The sequence below is a fragment of the Sinocyclocheilus rhinocerous genome, unplaced genomic scaffold (assembly GCF_001515625.1).
Source record: "Sinocyclocheilus rhinocerous isolate Xijiao unplaced genomic scaffold, SAMN03320098_v1.1 scaffold231, whole genome shotgun sequence".
Taxonomy (NCBI): Eukaryota; Metazoa; Chordata; class Actinopteri; order Cypriniformes; family Cyprinidae; genus Sinocyclocheilus; species Sinocyclocheilus rhinocerous.
Genome location: NW_015640454.1, coordinates 670,723 through 689,955, shown reverse-complemented (window position 1 = coordinate 689,955; position 19,233 = coordinate 670,723). Strand labels below are relative to the sequence as shown.

At 35.4% G+C, this 19,233-nt stretch overlaps 1 protein-coding gene and 1 long non-coding RNA gene across 2 annotated transcripts; one reads left to right on the top strand and one right to left on the bottom strand.

Annotated features, from left to right (window-relative positions):
- Nucleotides 1–572: 572 nt before the first annotated feature.
- Nucleotides 573–17,806, bottom strand: LOC107752953 (TATA box-binding protein-associated factor RNA polymerase I subunit C). Its single transcript, XM_074560220.1, is given in 20 exon segments — nt 573–759; nt 762–906; nt 1,952–2,032; nt 2,034–2,995; nt 2,998–3,045; nt 4,663–4,800; nt 5,309–5,486; nt 6,598–6,723; nt 7,857–7,992; nt 9,459–9,530; nt 10,429–10,546; nt 10,742–10,870; nt 14,167–14,267; nt 14,269–14,396; nt 14,588–14,641; nt 14,739–14,834; nt 16,148–16,200; nt 16,700–16,814; nt 17,452–17,483; nt 17,486–17,806. Coding segments are annotated over 20 exon segments (2,964 nt in total). The 5' UTR covers nt 17,580–17,806; the 3' UTR covers nt 573–601.
- LOC107752955 (uncharacterized) lies at nt 16,024–18,934 on the top strand. The gene is made up of 3 exons (XR_001641413.1): nt 16,024–16,035; nt 17,693–17,695; nt 18,875–18,934. It is a non-coding gene; the product is annotated as an uncharacterized LOC107752955 (long non-coding RNA).
- Nucleotides 18,935–19,233: the final 299 nt, after the last annotated feature.

The window sequence follows — 19,233 nt, the reverse complement described above, 5'->3', positions numbered from 1 at the left end:
GTGCATGATGCAATTCTGCCCGGTGTGATGCGATTTCACATTTTCCCCAAAAACAGGAACTCGTTCTTATGACAAACCAACAACCTGTGCATGTCTAGTCAGTCAAAGGCTGGAAACAATCTTTCTGTTCCCTTGTAGGAGCAGGTGGGCAAAAAGGCAGAAAAATACCACAGGATCCATTACATTACACACAATGCACTACGTACTGATGAAATTTTGAATGTGAACACCAGAAAAACCACACAGCAAGCATTTGAAGATGTTTTCGGATATGGATTTGGAAGCCAAAGTAATAAACTAAAAACGTATAAAATTGGGATATTGATGTCATAATGCCTCGTTTTTCTCTATAGCCATTATACAAGTGAGAAAAGCAAGCAGAATGCAACTATGCTAAAGACCACACCGCTCTAATTGGTCCAAACAGTAAGCATTAGTTATTGATTACAAACACAGAAATATTTGTGCAGTTCCTCACACTCACTACTGGCTCGAGTTTCTCGTTCAAACACATCCCGCCTCTGTACAGTACCCAAACATTCGACACCACGCAAAAAGTAGGTCACTTGCCTTACAGCATTCCTTCTTTGGAGTCGGATTTTTAGAAGCCCATCCTAAATTTCTTCTTTGGCTGGGAGGCCTAAGAGAGGCTTCTGAATTGGGGAACTCTCTGGGAAGTCAAGGAGCGATGAGACAAAGGAGTCGGCGAAGAAAGGCCAACCTGAGATAAAGAATATCCACCATCCGGTGCGGAGTCAATATTTGGGATGTGGGAAGGGAACTAAGGTAAAACTCATTGCACCGTTTCGATTGGACAGTTGGTGGCTGTGTGGAGGTGAGCGATGCAGGAGGTCCCAAATCCATCCCTACTGCAACACTAGAGGAGCCAGAGGTTGGTCGTTCAACCTGAAAGTAGAGATGAACAATGTATTAAAAATAATGTTTAAAAAATTGCAATCATCTGCTGTGAGTACACATTTTATTTATACGTCAAGACAAAATATGCAAAAACCTCAAACACAAGAAGTCAAACACGGACATGTTTTTGATCATTCATGAAAATGGCACAAAATATGATCCAGATTAAACAAGCTCAAACACAATGAATCAAGGTCCAAAAACTTGTATTACTAGTTGAAACTTTCCAATGTTTTGACACATTTTGGTGTAGATCATTGTATATTTCCGTTCTATTCTGTTTAGCGATTTGTTAAAATGATTTATCAGGATAACCATAAATACTTAAGTTAACGGGGGGTGGGAAAGATTTTTTGAATGTTTGTTAAAGAAGTCTCTTTTGTTCACCAAGAATGCATTTATTTGATCAAAAATGCTGTAAAAACTAATATTATGAAATATTACTACAATTTTAAATAACTATTTTCTATATTAATATATTTAAAAATATAATTATTTCTGTGATCAAAGCGGAACTTTCAGCATCATTACTCTAGTCTTCAGCGTCACATTACCCTTCAGAAATCATTTTAATATGCTGATTTGCTGCTCAAGAAACATTTCTTATTATTGTTATTGTTGAAAAAAGTTGTGCCGTTTAATATTTTCGAAAGAACAGCATTTATTTTAAAATAAAAATCAGTAACATTATAAATGTCTTTACTGTCACTTTTGATCAATATAATGTGTCCTTGTTGAATAAAAGTATTAATTTCTTTCAAAATAAAAATCTTACTGACCCTAAACTTTTGAACAATAACGTACAAATGGATACAATACAATTTATGCTAGTTTCAAGTCATTAATTTCTCATTAAACCAGCATAACATCTATGACAGTCGCCTTGGTTCAAGTGAGTCATTTTAATTTATCAGACAGCAACTCCTTTTTAAAGTCAAAAAATAAATGATCAGTTATCAGTATTGGCCACAAATCGCTATAAATAATCATTTATCGGTATCAACTCTGAAATTCCATATCAGTGAATCCTTACCTGAATGGAAGACTGAGATTTTGATGGAGATGTCAAAAGGTCTTGATCAGGCCTCGAAGGAGATCTGAAAGGTCGACCTCAGAATTACCTTAGTCGACTCAGTCGACTGCTCATTTAAAAACAGTCTCAGTATGATGAGGCTCTTTCTGTGCATCTCAGGTTTGGCCCTCCATTCCTCCATGTCCGTAGCTTGCGAGTTCTCCAAAGTCTCGTCATCTGAACCCAGACACTGACTCCCCACCGATGACCAACCCGAGGCACTCTCTTGGTAACTCACAGATGAGGTGAAGCTTCCAGAAAGTGAGGTGCAACTGCGAGCTTTGACTTGCTTTTCTTTCCGGCGCTTTCGGCGAAGAGCCGCGATTTTCTTGTCCCGGTTCAAACCCAGCTTCTCCTCCCACCAGTATTTCCAATGGCCCTCCCATAAAGCCGCCAACCGCTGGCTCACATCGTCGGGATCTACAGGATCGGGAACCGGCGTCACGTCCAGGTGAGGCAGGTACGTGACCCCATGCAAGAGAAACTCTTTCTCCCTCATGACCTCTTGAAGGTCTCTCCTCAATCGATCTTCCTTTTGTTTATTCAGCTTTTTGCCCATCATGCCCCTTAAACCGTCCATTCTGCTCCATTGAAAATTAGGGTGTCGCTTTTTGGCCGCAGTCTTTTTAAAAATGGGCTCAAACCATTTGTTCCAGGCAACCTGGAGATCAGGATCCTTGCTTGGGTTGGGCGGTCTGGTGGAACAAGTTGGGTTATTCCCAGTTGAATAGCTTGATGGTTCTTTCCTGATATTTTCATTTGTATCCAAAGCATTTAAGTCGTCATTATCGACATTATCGATTACATCCAAATGACGAAGCGCCGCCTGCCGTCCCTCAGTCTAAGAGTCGCTCTGAACAGATTGGTTGTCATTGTCGGTGTGGGACTGCATGTTCTCGCTCTCTCCCGTTTCTACTGTACGTTGCACACTGACAGATTGTTCCGTCACGTCGTTATTGGTTGTGGTCTGATCTGTGTGCAATTTCAACATTTGGTAAAAGATGCTGTGAGCTGGAAAACGGGCAGGTAGTCCTTCTTCTGTACAGCGGTGAAACCTGAGGAAGAATGTGAAAGCAGCACAAGTACATTAATCTGTTAATCACTGCACCAAATGATAGAGCAGCTAGTGCTGGGCGGTATGACCAAAAATTTATATCACAGTATTTTCCAAAATTATACCGTTTCACGGTACATGACGGTATTTTTTTTTTCATGCATAACCGGGTGTTAACCCGGAGAGAGGAAATACTGCAGTATATTGACGTAGAATGCCCTATTTTACTGTCATGATGAGTGAATAAATCTTCGCTAAAGAGCGGTTATGCGGTTGTTTTGGCTATATTACTTTTTTGTCTCATGCAGCGCACTGCCTGCGTCTGAGTAACAATCTAAAAAAAACAACAAACAAAAAAGTGCATGTGATATTAACAGACAAATTTATAATTCCAAACAATCAGTAAGCAACAGGTACTAGGAAACGCTGTTTTGTACTCATTTATTGACGGAATGCGGTGCTTCTCTGCCGCTCACTGCACAGAACAGACACCGAGAGAGGTGACACTTCTCCGGTAAAGTCAGACCTCGCGCTTTTAATGTTAAAACATTAAAACAGCACTGGCGAAATCTTCCAACTGTCACGTTCTATTAGTTCTATAGCTTCAGTTTCTGAACTTTCACGCTTAGTTACACATACAGCTGTTCCTTCACCACAGTGCACCAGTGAAAAGGGACCCCTCTCAAACAGTGTCGCGTTCCGAACGTTGTTTAAGCGACATTTTTTGACATATTGCGGTATTTTTAAAATTCATATCATAACAAAAATAAACACCGGTATTCGGTATGAACCGGTATACTGCCCAGCACTAAGAGCAGCGCAGTTTGATTAACTGAAATAAAACCAAAATCACAAAGGCTGTAATTTAATTAAATGGATATAGCTGCAAGTTTCAGAGTTTTACACGTGAGCAGCCAGTGTTTTCAGTTTCTCGGAGCGGCTTGGTTCACAGTAAATGCTGCTCCAAGAACTCCATCTCTGCGTGTTTTTGTCATATATCATGTGCATTATCTAACATATACCAAACATCTTCTCCATACTTGTAATGAGAAGTACTTATATACCAGGTGCTGCCAACAAACAAGATGTTTTAAGGTTTTCCACCAAAATAAAAGCTTGATGGTTTAACTTTTGAAAAAGACAAATGACTTAATTTAAATTATTATTATATTTTCTAAAACACTACCTTTATTTTACGGTTTAATTTATTAATAATATAAATATATGTTATATAAATCACAAAATTGTTGGCCAAATTGCCACTCTACAAACAAGCACAGCAAACCTAAAGTATTTTATTTTATTTAAACTGCAATCTTATCAGAAAAAATCAAATTATGCACTTTTTTAAATTATCAGTTAACATTTTCCTTGCATTTTACTGTGATCACATGACAACCCAGCAATCCCACTTTACCCAATGTCTCATTCGATGCACCAGCGATTATCCTAATTTACCAACTATAGTCATATGAATTCCTATAGTTATGGTTTTGTCAGCTCTTTTTATGAAGCAATAAATGCAAAATTGGCTATGCTTTGACTAAAGCAATTATTTCACAGAGTAGATACTTCATTCTAGTCAAAACTGTTGAAATGGCTGTAAAAGCGTCCTGACCTGCAGCAGGCACATTCAGAATCTTCTGAGCGAGGTGTCTCTTGTGGGGCAGCTGAAGGTCTAGGTGGCTCAGACTCTCTTTGGGACTAAAAAGCTTCTGAATGGATCCCCAAGACTGACAGGCGTGCTCTCTCCCACCTGAGTGATGTAAAATTAAGATGCAGTCATTAGTTATTTCGAAAAATGCTTTTATCCAAAGTGACACTTATTACAGGGCAAAATGCTCTAGAAGCTCAACGGCACAATAGTGAAGGTCCAAATCTTGGTCCTTATAAGATTCAAACTAATTCTAAGCCAGTAACTATTATATCACAAGTTGTCTGGAGTTGTTTGAAGACTTTCTTATTCACATTACTGCAATCAAAAATGTAAATAATGTAAAAAATAAAAACATCCCTAGTTCATGACAAAAAATTCACTTTGACCAATACAATTAAACTAAAATACCACCATTACATGCTTTGCATAAACCTAATCATCATCCTGTATCGCAGCTAGTGCACATTTCCAGGTAACATACAAATTGACAGGCTGATAATGATGCACTGCAATTTGCTTTAGATAAAAGCATCAGCCAAATACATAAAAGCACAAATTATGACGAGTAACCAAACAGAAACTGTTGCTCATACACCAATCCCCTCACCAGTGTACTGCAGTAACATGAGTTCCTGTGACCTCGGAGCACCCAGCAGCAGTTTGCAGGTTTCGCTGGGGGTCCGTGCTGGCAAATCACAGGCAAACATCGGTGGAGACTCCATCATATGGTCCCATTTCAGCATGGGGACACAGGGAACCCGCTCATCAATGATGTAGGTGGAAAACTGCAGATGAGGAAATGCATTATTTCTCTAACACTGCACAGTAAAGGCATCAGATCCCAGTAACAGTGTGAGTCTTTAAATATACACTACCGATACTGATCAAAAGGGACAGTGAAGACATTTATCATGTTAAAAAGATTTCTATTTCAAATAAATGCTGTTCTTTTGAACTTTCTATTCATCAAAGAATCGTGAAAAAATGTATCACGGTTTCCACAAAAATATGAAGCAGCACAGCTTCATAGCAATGTTTTCAACATTGATAATAAATGTTTCTTGAGCAGCAAATCAGCATATTAGAATCATTTCTGAAAGAACATGACACTGAAGACTGGAGTAATGATGCTGAAAATTCAGCTTTGCATCACAGGAACAAATTACATATTAAAGGGGTCATATGATGCGATTTCAAGTTTTCAGCGTTTGAGAGAGGCGGGGCATAGAGGACCTACAATAATGTACAGTATTTGAAAAATAATGTGTTTTTTGAACATTAAAGCATGTCAACATATTCTGTTACACCAAATACACAAAATAATGATCTTTAAAAAAGCATCATATGACCCCTTTAAAATATATTCAAATAGAAAACAGATATTTTAAATTGCAATAATATTTCAGAATATTACAGTTTTTACTGTATTTTTGATCAAATAAATGCAGCCCTGGTGAGCAAAAGAGACATTATAATCAAAAACATTAAAAATCTTAACCTTAAACCTTCTAACAGTAGTGAAAAATTAGAATACAATGGCATTTAATGATTACGCTATTCATATACAATTGTATTTGCGTACACAAAGATAGTTCAAAGATTACCACAGAAATACCATGGTAGTGCCAAGGTACTTTTTGGTAGTCAAGATCAGATTTAATACATTCAGGAAATGTTCCACAGAATTAAAGATCAGATCTCTAGTTACACTGATAGCGAATAACAAAAAAAAGGTTCAGTGGTGTGTGTGTGTGTATAGAGTCAATGACAACTGATACAGATCATCATTCAAGGAAGCTCTGAATGATTGCCTGGAAAAACCACAGGGTGAAACCACTCCTTCAGGCTAATATCTGACCCAATCCCTCAGATGTTATGTGATGTGACGGCGTTTACCTGGGTATTAATGAGGTGGTGATGGGCGTGGCTTTTACTCAGGTATTTGGCGAGTATCACTCGCTCTCCCGACATACAGGCTGCTGTCCTTCCGATCCGGAACAATGTGTGATTACTATCAGCACTCTGCATAGACAAAGATTAATAATAAATTGAGACCCACCTAAATAAAAACACTGAGTAACAAAGAGAAGAATAACAAAAGTGTTAAACTAAAGAATGTTCATTAAAGGTGGGGTAAGCGATTTCTGGTAGCCAATGTTGACTGATCCGATATTTACACGGGTCCTACTTCTTGCCTTAAGCCTTCTTTTGTTCCGCAGACGTTTTCCTCTTTTGTTTTTTATCCGCCATCTCTATCTTTCTGTCGCTCGGCTCAGCTAATGCCCGTCCCATGCACTGAACGCTCTCTCCTCCACATCATGAGTAGACACGCCCCTTATTGCTGATTGGCTACAAGTTTGTTTTGCTAGTCGGCCCGAATCAGTTTTCTAAAGCGTTTTTGAAAAATCGCTTACCCCACCTTTAAATACACAAAACTGAAATAAATAGTAGTGGTACAAACTGGGGTAAATTCAGCTTAATCAAAGGCCTTTATTCACCCAATAAATTTTACATTTAATTTCTTGAAAGGTACTAAAATCCTTATATTTCAAATATTGTATAATGATAATAATAATAACTCTAATACTACTAATAATAAATCTTATTACTATTGTTATTATTACGGTTATTATTATTTAATTGTTAGTATTACCTCCTATTACTACTAATAACAATAGGTATTAATTAGATAAAAAATAAAAACACTGATACTTAAAAATAATAATAGTATTTTATAATGTTATCTAATTTTTATTAAGTCTTGTTATTATGAACAGTAAAATGGTTTAAAAAAATTATATAAGACTTAATATTAAATAAATATTAATAATAAAATTTTATAATATTATCTACTTATTATTAAATCCTATTATTATGAACAATAAGATTTAATATAAATGTGATAATGTGATACATTTTTATTATTAGTTTTATCAAATTGTTAGGCTATAGTACAGGTTATAACGTGTAATAATCTGCAATTTTACAGTGGACAAAAACCCTTGCATGATGCTGTTTCAACACTGATAAGAGTTGCTGGTTTGGCTATCGAAACAAACTAAATCTGATAAGGTGCTAGACGTTTATGGAGGACTCGGTTCTATATGGTAAATCCATAACGAAGTTTTTTCCAATAATAAGAGGCGTCGCTTTACCCGTATGTCTGTAAGCTCCGCCCCTGTTCTGTCAGCATACACCATCACTCTCGGGTGACAGGAGAACTCACACCATCGCCATGGCGACTTAGCATTGAAGCACAGGTTGGAATCCTCCTCACGGAACTTCTGCAATCTGAAAGAGAACAGAATGTCACAAACCTCCGGACAGGTTACAACATCATACTCACACTGCGTCATGAGCTGCAGGGGTTGCATCAGCTCAGCGGACAGACTTATTAACCCGCAAAATAGCTTTTGAAGAAGAATCTGGTTTGATTGATCATAAACTTAGAGTCAGGAGTGGAAACTGAAGCTTTCATGTATGATTTGTGGTTGACATAAATGCAATCTGGATATGCACTTCTTTGCATTATATATATTTTTGTGGCAATAAACAGCTTCTAGTGGTACTTGTGTTTCTGACAAATGCGTTTCACAAATGCACTGCAGTTCCTTTCAAACCCAGGACTTTCTGTCATTCGTGAAAGGTTAAATTTTGACAGCTCATTTTACGTGGACTGGATCTGTCCTGTTTGAAAAAGCACCATTAAAACACTATTTTCAGTACCTTCTGAAACCATTTGATAATGTTCTGTGACAAACAAACTGTAATTTAACTTATTTATAGAAAATTTATAGAAAATTTACAAAATGACATTTCCACTAGCTTTCAAATAAATAAATCACTAAGAAATGGTTTCTCAAGCTTGAGTTTGTGAGTTAAAGTACAGCTAAAAATGTATTAAATTAAAAATAAATAAATAAATAAAATGAATCATTTTAAAATAAAACATTTACTAAAGAATGATTAAATATTTTTTACATTTACTTCCATGTCATGCAGTTGTCATTAACTAAAACTAAAATAAGATAAATATTAGACCAAAAATTTCACTTAAAAAACGTAAACAAAAAATTTGAAATGTTGCCTTGGATACTAACTTACAATAAGTTGAAATACTAAATTTAAAATAATAAAAAAAACAATAATAATCTAATTATAAATATTTTTAAAAAATAAGAAAATTACAAAAAAATTGTAAAATTGCAAAAACTAAAATATAAAATTAAATTAAATAGAAATATTTAAAGACAATGACAACAAAACAAAAAATGAACATTTAAAATTTAAAAAAAAAAAATAAAATATATAAATAACACTAAAATAACATTGATGTGATAACCATTATCCAACATCGGAGAACCGTGAACATGTGAATGTGTTGTTAAATAAATAAAATATTAACTTGAAGTCTCAGGTGATACTTTAGGAATATATTTAGATCAAAGGGGTTCAACTGAAAATGTCTGGGAATCCCTGCACTACGGCAAAGTGTTTGAAAGTTGACTAAAAAAAACAACATGAGGGTGAGTAAAAGAAGATTTCAGAGTAAGCCATTCTCACAACTAAATTAAAATGTCGACATAAAAACATCTGTTATTATACAGTATATGCTTGGGTACTGGATGAACTCAACTAAAGAACATTTTGTAGAGGAAGCTGATATGATGATGATGTTGGAGTCGTGTACACTGAGCTCTAAGCACAAGATAACACAGCCAGTGAAGCACATATTGTTCTTAAACACACACAATTACCCTTTTTTCGCAGTCCAAAGATAAGCTGCTCCCCGCTCATTGACCACCGCGAGCTCATTGGGGAAGTGTGGACTGTAGAGGACAAAACACAACACATTAATCAGACAAATAAGTTTTTAACTCAACTTACAGGTTTAGCCACTGTTACTAAATGTTAAAATACATCCTGCAGATCCAAAAAAATATCCAAACAGCAGGTTCACACATACTCCGTCTGCAGTGCGTAAGTATGTGGTGCACAAGCAGCATGGATTCATTTTGCTTTCACACCGGGCACGTTTGCACTCCGCTACTGATCCGCGGCTGCTTACCACAAACACAACATTTATCCATTATTCGAATTCCAAACGTTGTTACTGAAAATACTTTTTCAGCATTATGATTCTTTCATCACAGTACAGTAATACAACATTTCAAAGACATTCACGTTTAAACGCAATAAATATAAACATCATATTCGATGCTTTGACGTCTATATTTCTATATTTGCTCAAGCAAGTGACAACACATTTAAGCACAGCATATAGCGTACATTTCTTACGTTAAAAAACGAATTCTTAAAGAACTTTGTTTTTCTACCTCCACAAGTGCATCTCTTATGTTGCCTTGTTTATCTAAAAGTGCACTTTTCTTAAGAGTCTTCTCGACCCCAGTTTTTTAAACCGTACTGTATATTTTTCATATGCAACTATATTCAGAATACAGCACATAGATTATAGTGTCCAGTACATGTATCTAACCAACACGAACAACTATATTGAGTCAGAAATGCTTACACTCATTCAGCGCAATAGTAAAATAAAGTCATTTGATTATCAGCCCACTAATTTGAATAACCGCTAGGGACATTTTCCAAATCAACTAGTCATTGGACGGTGTGAATGAACTAGTAGTCAGTCTTAAGGAAGGCCTGAATAATCACGGTCCATCAGACACATTTTGTGAAGCATGTGAGAGCTTTCAAACACACCTGACGGTGATGCAGGAGAAGCGATCTTTTGTCTGGATGACGTCCATTAACTGTGGCTTCGTTTTGTCTCCTAGCAGCCAAACGGCACAGAAACAATCCGACCGCACAGCCACATTACCTGCACACAGATGTTTTGAAAAGGCACACTGATTTTACACTCTGCACGAAATTTGTTTTCATTAGTGATTATTATTGTTTGAGTTTTATTGGTAGTTGTACACATACTACCAAAAACACAATACTCTTATGCTTGTGCACTGACTCTTCCCAAGTGTAAGGTTTGTTCTCAGCCCTCCCATTTATCAGATCTCACCTACATCCTCCATATTGACCGAACTGATCTGTCTGGCAATTCCATTCAAATAATAGACAAACGGTTAAGAGTCCATGACAAAACTAGGAGGCTTGTCATCACTGAACTGTTGCACCACCCTGTGGAAGTCTGAGGACCGGCAGTAAAGGAAATATAACTGAAGCAGCAAATACTGTTACATTTCCTAAAGATTTAAGAACAGGGTATGTAGAGTTTTTCTAATTAAATGTTACCAGAATTTAAATAAAATTAAGAACAAAATCTTAAAATAAATCTCAGCTTTAAACTCAGAGTCATTTAATTGCAAAAGTTTAAAATACTCAAGACATTATTAATATATAAATATGTATTGAAATTGATTATGAATATGAACACTTAATCAGAGGTCGATCAATATTCAGTTTTACCGCTGAGATAATGTTTTTAAAGAAAGGTCTGACGGGACGAAACAGAGAAGCCGTAAGAGTTTATGTCGAATTAAATGCTAGATACCAATACCAATAATATTTAGTGTAAATAGTTCCAAAATACATTGGGACTCTTATTTTGAAATGTATATGCATGGCTACTCCCAGGTCAATCAATAATATGAGAGAGATAAAATAAGCACAAATAATTCAGAAATAAAATAAAATATAACTATTAAATGAAAAACTTAAATTAGAAACTAACCGAAAAAGTTTAAGTTGAAACACTAAAATTACTAAAACTGAAAGCTCAAAATATAAAAAGTAAAGCCAAAATAAGTACTATAACAGTATATAAACATTATTGAAATAACACTGATGTCATGTAACCATTAGTGACGTGACGTGTGGCCAACATAAGAGAACCAAACACATGCAAATGCATGTTAAATTATTAACATGTTATCCTAAATTCTCAGGGGATTTTCAAGAAAAAATTTTTAGGTCAAAATGATTCATTGATTGTGAACTGCTCTAAAACCGCAAGTCTGTAGAAGCACAAAAGTGCGCGTTTTGACTTCCAACGCGCAGTGCTCACATTTATCTCATTAAATCATCGCCTTTTGAAGCTTAATAAATCACATTAGGCTTGAATAATGTAGGGCTGGGCGATATAGCTACAAATTTTATCAACGATATAATATTTCATCTGTTTTAACTTTGCATGGCTGTCTATACATCTCTTCTGTGAGACGTGAGTGCAGCAGTCATATTTGTCTGTCTAAAAATGCGCTGAATATGCGTTGTGTGTGAATGGCTTGGTTTCGGTTTTAACCCATTCAAGATCTTCTCTGCATTGAGCTTCTATATTTCTCTAATATTTTGAATGCATAACATGGCAGCGGCACATCTCGTGGGCTAGACTAACAAAACATTCAAATGAAACGTCACTCACATCATTATCACCGCATCTCGCGCGCCACTGATGACGCTCCCTGATGCACACCTAACATTCAAATGCAAATGTTTATTTTAAATTCGACTAATATTCATTCTCATAAGAGAACCAAACACATGCAAATGCATGTTAAATTATTAACATGTTATCCTAAATTCTCAGGGGATTTTCAAGAAAAAATTTTTAGGTCAAAATGATTCATTGATTGTGAACTGCTCTAAAACCGCAAGTCTGTAGAAGCACAAAAGTGCGCGTTTTGACTTCCAACGCGCAGTGCTCACATTTATCTCATTAAATCATCGCCTTTTGAAGCTTAATAAATCACATTAGGCTTGAATAATGTAGGGCTGGGCGATATAGCTACAAATTTTATCAACGATATAATATTTCATATCTTTCGGTATCGATAATTATTGACATTTTTATAACCTTTATAACAATAAGCAATAGAATTATTATTTTTTTAATTTAACCACTATATTTAAATTTAACAATTTATTGAGACAAACAACTAATTTTTTTTTTTTAACAATCAACATGTGTTCGTGTTTGTGTGTGCTGTCTGCGTCACTCATAGTACGTGCCTATATCGTGTGCTATATCGAACATTTTTTATATCGATATCGAAGGTGTACCGTCCATAAATATTGATACCGTTTTATCGCCCAGGCCTAGCATAATGATTCCTGTTTTTCCACCCCCAAATTTAAAGGGATAGTTCACCCAAAAATTACATTTCTGTCATCATTTACTCACCCTCCACTTATTTAATACCTGTATTAGTTTCTTTCTTCTGCTGAGCACAAAAGAAGATATTTTGAAGAATGTTGGTAACCAAACAGTTGCTGGTAGTAGGGCTGCACGATTAATCGAAATTGAATCGCAAAGGCGATAAATCCAGAAGTAATCCAGAAGTAGTCTGCCGAGTAGGCAGAAGCTGCTATTGTCATGCGTATCTTTCAGTGAAGCATGGTTCTGTGATCAGTAGTAAATCTCCATCCGAAGGCCAGAGGGCGCTCTCACGCTGAAACTTCAAATTACGCCTCGCAGAAGAAACCCAGGAAATCCCTAAAGCGGTTGTTGAATAAACAGAAGATTTAACTGCTTTCATTAATTCAGCGTGACTAATACACCCACGACTACGACAATATATGGTTTATCGGAGTTCGTCTTATTATAATTTTATAATAATGCAATGCTAATCGACACAACCTTTATCACTGCTTAGAATACTATGAAATATGTTGCGTGCCTTATTCTGTGCCATATCATCTCACAAAAGGATTTACTTCAAACACTCGACTGACGTTATGAAGTGAATTTGGAGTAAAAACATGTTATTAAATGTGGTATTTTCACGTGCTTTCAGGTGGAGCAGCATTTACTACAGAGCCGTAGTTCACTGACAAGCTACGCAAACAGCTTTCATAATCGCAGAACGATTTCATAATCGCACAATTAAATCTTCTGCGATTATGAATGCGATTTTGCATAGCTTGTCAGTGATCTACGGCTCTGTGGATTAAATGCTGCTCCATCTGAAAGCACGTGCTGGAGATTTACTACTAATCACAGAACCGGCTTTACTGACAAGATGCGCATGACAATCACATTCGATTAATCGTGCAGCACTAGCTGGTAGTCACTGACTTTTACAGTATTTTTTCCCATACTATAGAAGTCAATGGCTACCGTCAACTGTTTGGTTACCAACAGAAGAAACTCATACAGGTTTGGAACAACTTGAGGGTGAGTAAATAACAATTTACATTTTTGGGTGAACTATCCCTTTAAGACCTCTTTAAATGATAATAAAGACTTTTGTTTTACCATATAAGGTATTTTTATGACTTTAAATTTGGATTGAATTTATGAATGAATACTTGGTCTCCCTTCTATGATGCTGAAGTGTTGTAAATTGGATTGTATGGTAGATGTGGTCCAACAGGTATAATATTAAATATATAGCTAAATATTCAGTTATTGAGATAAGCCCTCATAAGATAAGCCCATCGCCATGACAATAAAAACTATGACATGGTAACTATGAAAGAGGATACTGATTTTGTCCATTGCGGCTCCGCTGGGATAGATCAGACAACCATCGCTGCAGTCCCGGGACTCGTGTAAGGGCAGATATCCTAGAGGTCCCCCTGTGGTGTTCCCTCTGAAACCTCAGCTCTTCATGGAGGAGCGAGGCAAGGAGAGATGGAGGAACATCGCTCACAATATCACTGACAAGATGGTGCAAATGACAGATCTTCTTCGAGTAACATGCGACCTCGCACCTAAAAGACAGAAAAGCACATCTGAGGTTTGATTTGGATTATTTTTAGGCATTATAAAACTAAATATCACCATGTACATTGTTTTCCACCGACCCATTTAAAATGGAAACTGGCCATAATCTAAAAAATTTTTTTTTTGCTTTACTGTAATCGTCAGACGCTACTATTTGATTCACATAAAATAATCTTAACTTTTATAATTCATGCCCTTTATGAAGCCCTCGGCCCAGTGCACTGACATAACCTCCTGAACAGAAGACAACTATTACAAAACCACTAGAAAACACAAAGATTAAGAAAATGTATTCTGACCACAACCACCACACACATCAGGACTCTCTCACCTTTGACGGTTTCTTTTTGAAAGAGAAGTTGTCCTGAAGCAAATGTCCTATTGTGGAGAACGCATCCATACAGTGATGCTGGTAAAAATACTGCATCTAAAGGGAAAACAGAGAGAAAACTGCTTTTTTGTACTATATACAGACATCCCACTGACACTAGGGGGTGTGCGATATATATCGTCGTTTCATCGTTCATCGTTTCATCGTTTTAACGATGTGCGATTTGACATTATCGAGTATTTTGCAAAAACCATTCAAAACATCCCTACAGAGCGCACGCATACATTACGTGAAGTCTAGACTAGTGCGTGTGCGCATTTAGTGTGTTTTCTTTCACTGCATGATTCAGTCTATTAAAATGCATTTAGAATGATCACAAATTCAAGACATGATGGCAGAAAATTTATATATTTATACCACTTCATATAGTTATTCAATTTCACACGAAGAGTGCCGTTTTTCTCCAAAAATTACCATGATTACAAATGTGACATTGAATTCAATAAACAATAAGTTAATTAAGAGACTTACGTTTTAGACACCATATTGCTTGTTTTTGCTCTATTTCGCCAACAAAAATCATTCCGAATACAGCCACAGTGCTGTTTTGTGTCTCTGAGCAACATGACGGTGTTTCGTTCTTGAATGAATCAACCGTTTAAATGATTTGGTTCAATCGCAATGACTCACTTATTAACAGTGATTTGCTGCCACCTGCTGGCGGTTTTAATTTCAAATTTCGGCTTTTTCTTTCTTTTCTTTTCTTTTTTTTTCTTTTTTTTCTTTTTTTCATGTTTTAAATCATTTCAAATATCAGTATTCAACGTTTTATGTTTAATATATCAAAACATTATTTATGCATTTGTAATTGCAGGTTAAATGCATTCATGTCTTGCATTAAGCAAAATACATGTGTGTAAATACATCTAAATGCCACTTCAGATGCAGCTTCTGTGTTGATTTAATTTGCTTGGTAACAGCCCAAATGTCTTATTATTCTAATTCCCTGATTAAATGTAAGAATTTGACTCAAAAGATAATGGACACTTTTAGAAAAAATGGCTTTATAAAGGTTAAAATGCCCATAAAATGCAAAAATCTGTTTAAACTTATTGGAAAAGATTAATTTCTATCAGTATGAACTGACCACCACACAGAATATGAAGAATATTAAAAACATTAGGAGTCAGCTGTCTTCGGCAGTCCTTAAGGTACCAGCACAATAACACACTCAGCAAAATATCGTCTAATTATCGTTATCGATAAAATCCCATAAAATATCGAGATATAATTTTTTGTCAATATCACACACCCCTAACTGACACTGTTAGATAAAAGGTCACTTCAAAACAAAAATGAGAAAACCCAAAGGTTTTTTTTTTATGCATCACATTGCTTCATCAACTTACGTGTTCTGGAAAAGCCATTGGATCCAGCAGAACACCAGATGAGACTTTGGTATCTTGGAAAAGTAAGAGAAAATAAAAAAATAAAAAAATAGGGAAAAAAGTATTTTTTTTTTTTCACAAAGAAAATGCTTTTTTTTTTTTTTTTAAGATCAAGTAAGATTCTTTACAATTAAACATTACCGCCGGTGTTATTGTTAACTAAAACTATTAAAACTAATTTTTTTCAATAATTGACATGAAATTATATATAAAATATTAGATGAAAAACAACATTACAAAACAAATTGGAAATTAATTCTAACAAATTAGAGACTGAAATAAACCAAGTTTGGATTGAAGCACTAAAATCCCCAAAACTAAAATAAAAAATAAATTACACAATCTTAAATTACACAAATTAACAACTTAAACTTAACAAAACAAACACTGAAACAAAAATTAAAGCTTAATATGAATTAAACTAAAACAACAAAAGTAAAAATGATGTTTTATTTCAAATTTGAGCCCATCAAATGACTGTAACTCAGAGCATTAAATAATAATGATCTTTACCTTCACATGGTGGAATTAAAGGAGCAACCGCTGGTTTAACCGGCACCCATTCCTCACCACTCACAGTGTGCTGGGATTCAAACACATGCTGGATCGATGACTGTTCAGCATCACACTGTAAATTCACATACAATAAAAACGTAAGTCATGACACAGAGTCACAATTACAGGGTGGTGTATGTGAAATAACACAATATTTGTGGAACAGGCAGAAGAAAATACAAAATATATTTTATATCACTTTTTGTTAAAACCTGTCAATCCCATAAAACCCTTTGAATTGTATACCTTTTTCAGCTTAATCATTTATGTTTTCTGTACTTCATCAAATCATTCTTTAAAGCAACTCAGTAAGTTATAATAATTAAGTAAATCATAACAAAAAACTCAGCAACAACATAAACTCAGTATGCATATTTATATACTGATTCTTAGTAAAACCTTAAATATCTAAACAAGAACTAATACTGATTATTGCAACTCTATTAAAATCATTTTTCTTGGTCAAAGATATTTTGCAGTAAACAAATCTTAATTTAGCATATGCATGCTTCATCATTGCATAACTCTACTGAATGATAAAAAGCTATTTTACAATTATACATTTAGGTGTATGCGAATACAGTTAATGTTTGTGCTAAACGCATTTGCGTTGTATTCCCTGCATTACAACCTCTTTTTATACCGTCTATGATTACAACCCATTATATTTATTATCAGGACGGACTGAAATATGATGCGTCTCGTCTCACCAATCCAGCATTGACAGTGAACACGCGCCCTATGAAGCCCATCCTCCGTAACTGTGCTTCGGCTTTACTTCATGCGGTCCGTCCAGGTAAACATGTGGGAAAAGTTGGTTAGGGAATATGCTGTCCATAGAGCGGGTCGCGCTGAAGTCCCGTCTTTCCTCGGCCCTGAAAATCAGACAAGCCCGGCATGTTCTCGCGTGTCCGGGTGTCCACGTGCGCTCTGATGACTCAGTCCAGTTAGAATGTCGTTCTAAGATCGCAATATGTCGAAAAAGTCGTTATAATAAAGACGAATACTGGAAATGTTAGCACGTGGCTGGCAGGCGACCGCGTCCGCTCCGCCCGCGTCAGCTGATTGATTGTGAGGGAAACCAGACGCTATACGAGACGATTCAAAACGCCCGCCACCGGAAATCCTTTCAAAATAAAAGCGTTTTAAAAATTTCTAAATAAAGCTATGTATATTAATAGCCCAGTTGTAAATGGATAAATAATAAAGTAAGTTAATAAATAAATAATTAAGTAAGTAAATAAATAAAATATGAATAAAGAAACAAATAAATGAGTGAATAAATAAGTAAATAAACAAGTAAATAAAGAAAATATGAATAAAGAAACAAGGAAATAAATAAATATAAAACATTATAATACTAATCAAAACAAAAAAATAAATGAATGAATGAATGAATAATGTTAATAAAGGAAACAAACAAACAAACACATAAATAAATATTATTAAAGAAATAAATAGTAAATAAATAATCAATCGATAAATAATGAATGCATGAATGACACTATATCCCTCCATGCCTTGTTATTTTCTGATAACGTTTCAAATACTGATTGTGAATTTAAGGAAGTTGTGGGCCTATAGGTTATGTGTATTTGGGCGATTTGGGATTATGGACTAATAAATATGTGAGCAGCGCCTCCACCTGTCCATCCTGATTTTCACACGTGTTTATTGGTTCTCATCTTATTTACATATTCTCAACAGCAACAACAAAATGTTTAAGGCTTTTGATACTTTTACTTTAATAAGGTAACCAAATTCACGAACATACAAAACTTCAGCCTAAATTCAAATGAACTTGAACATTTCTTATGGCTTATTTCTTATAGCTCTCTATAGAAAGCTTGATTCTGTACAATAAAAACCAAGAACAGGCCAAATACAGATTTCTCCATATCTAACACTTTTGCATTTGTATATTTTCCAAAGTTTGCCATTGCACTTAATAGATACTAATAGATTAATTCATTCATTCCTGTGCATTAACAATGACAATAGACAAATAAACACTTTCTTTCTTTCCCATTTTCCTCACCTGCCTTCCTCTTCCTCATTCCTGGAATGTTACGCTTATGAAGCCATAGAAGTTGTCAAGACAGTGAGCTGTTCATGTGAAGCGTTTAAGTGAAGGCATCTGCATTTCACCTCAAGCACAGACTGCTTACACAGTTTTGTATTCCACCTAAAAAGACAAGTCATAACAGGACAAGTCATCATAACCACAAAAAAATGAACCAAGGGAGAAAATAATGCATCAAAAAAGTATATTTAAAAAGGGAAAATACCAAACAAGAGAGTGATCTAATCATATGCAACACAGAATTTCTTTACGGCTATCAGTCATTGTATGGCTTTCACCTGGATTAAACTATAGATTAATATGAAAACTAGTTGCATTTCACAATTAAATTAAAGAATAAGTTCACCCAAAAAGGAAACAATGTTGAAAATTGTATCACCCTCAGGCCATCCGAGATGAAGATGAGTTT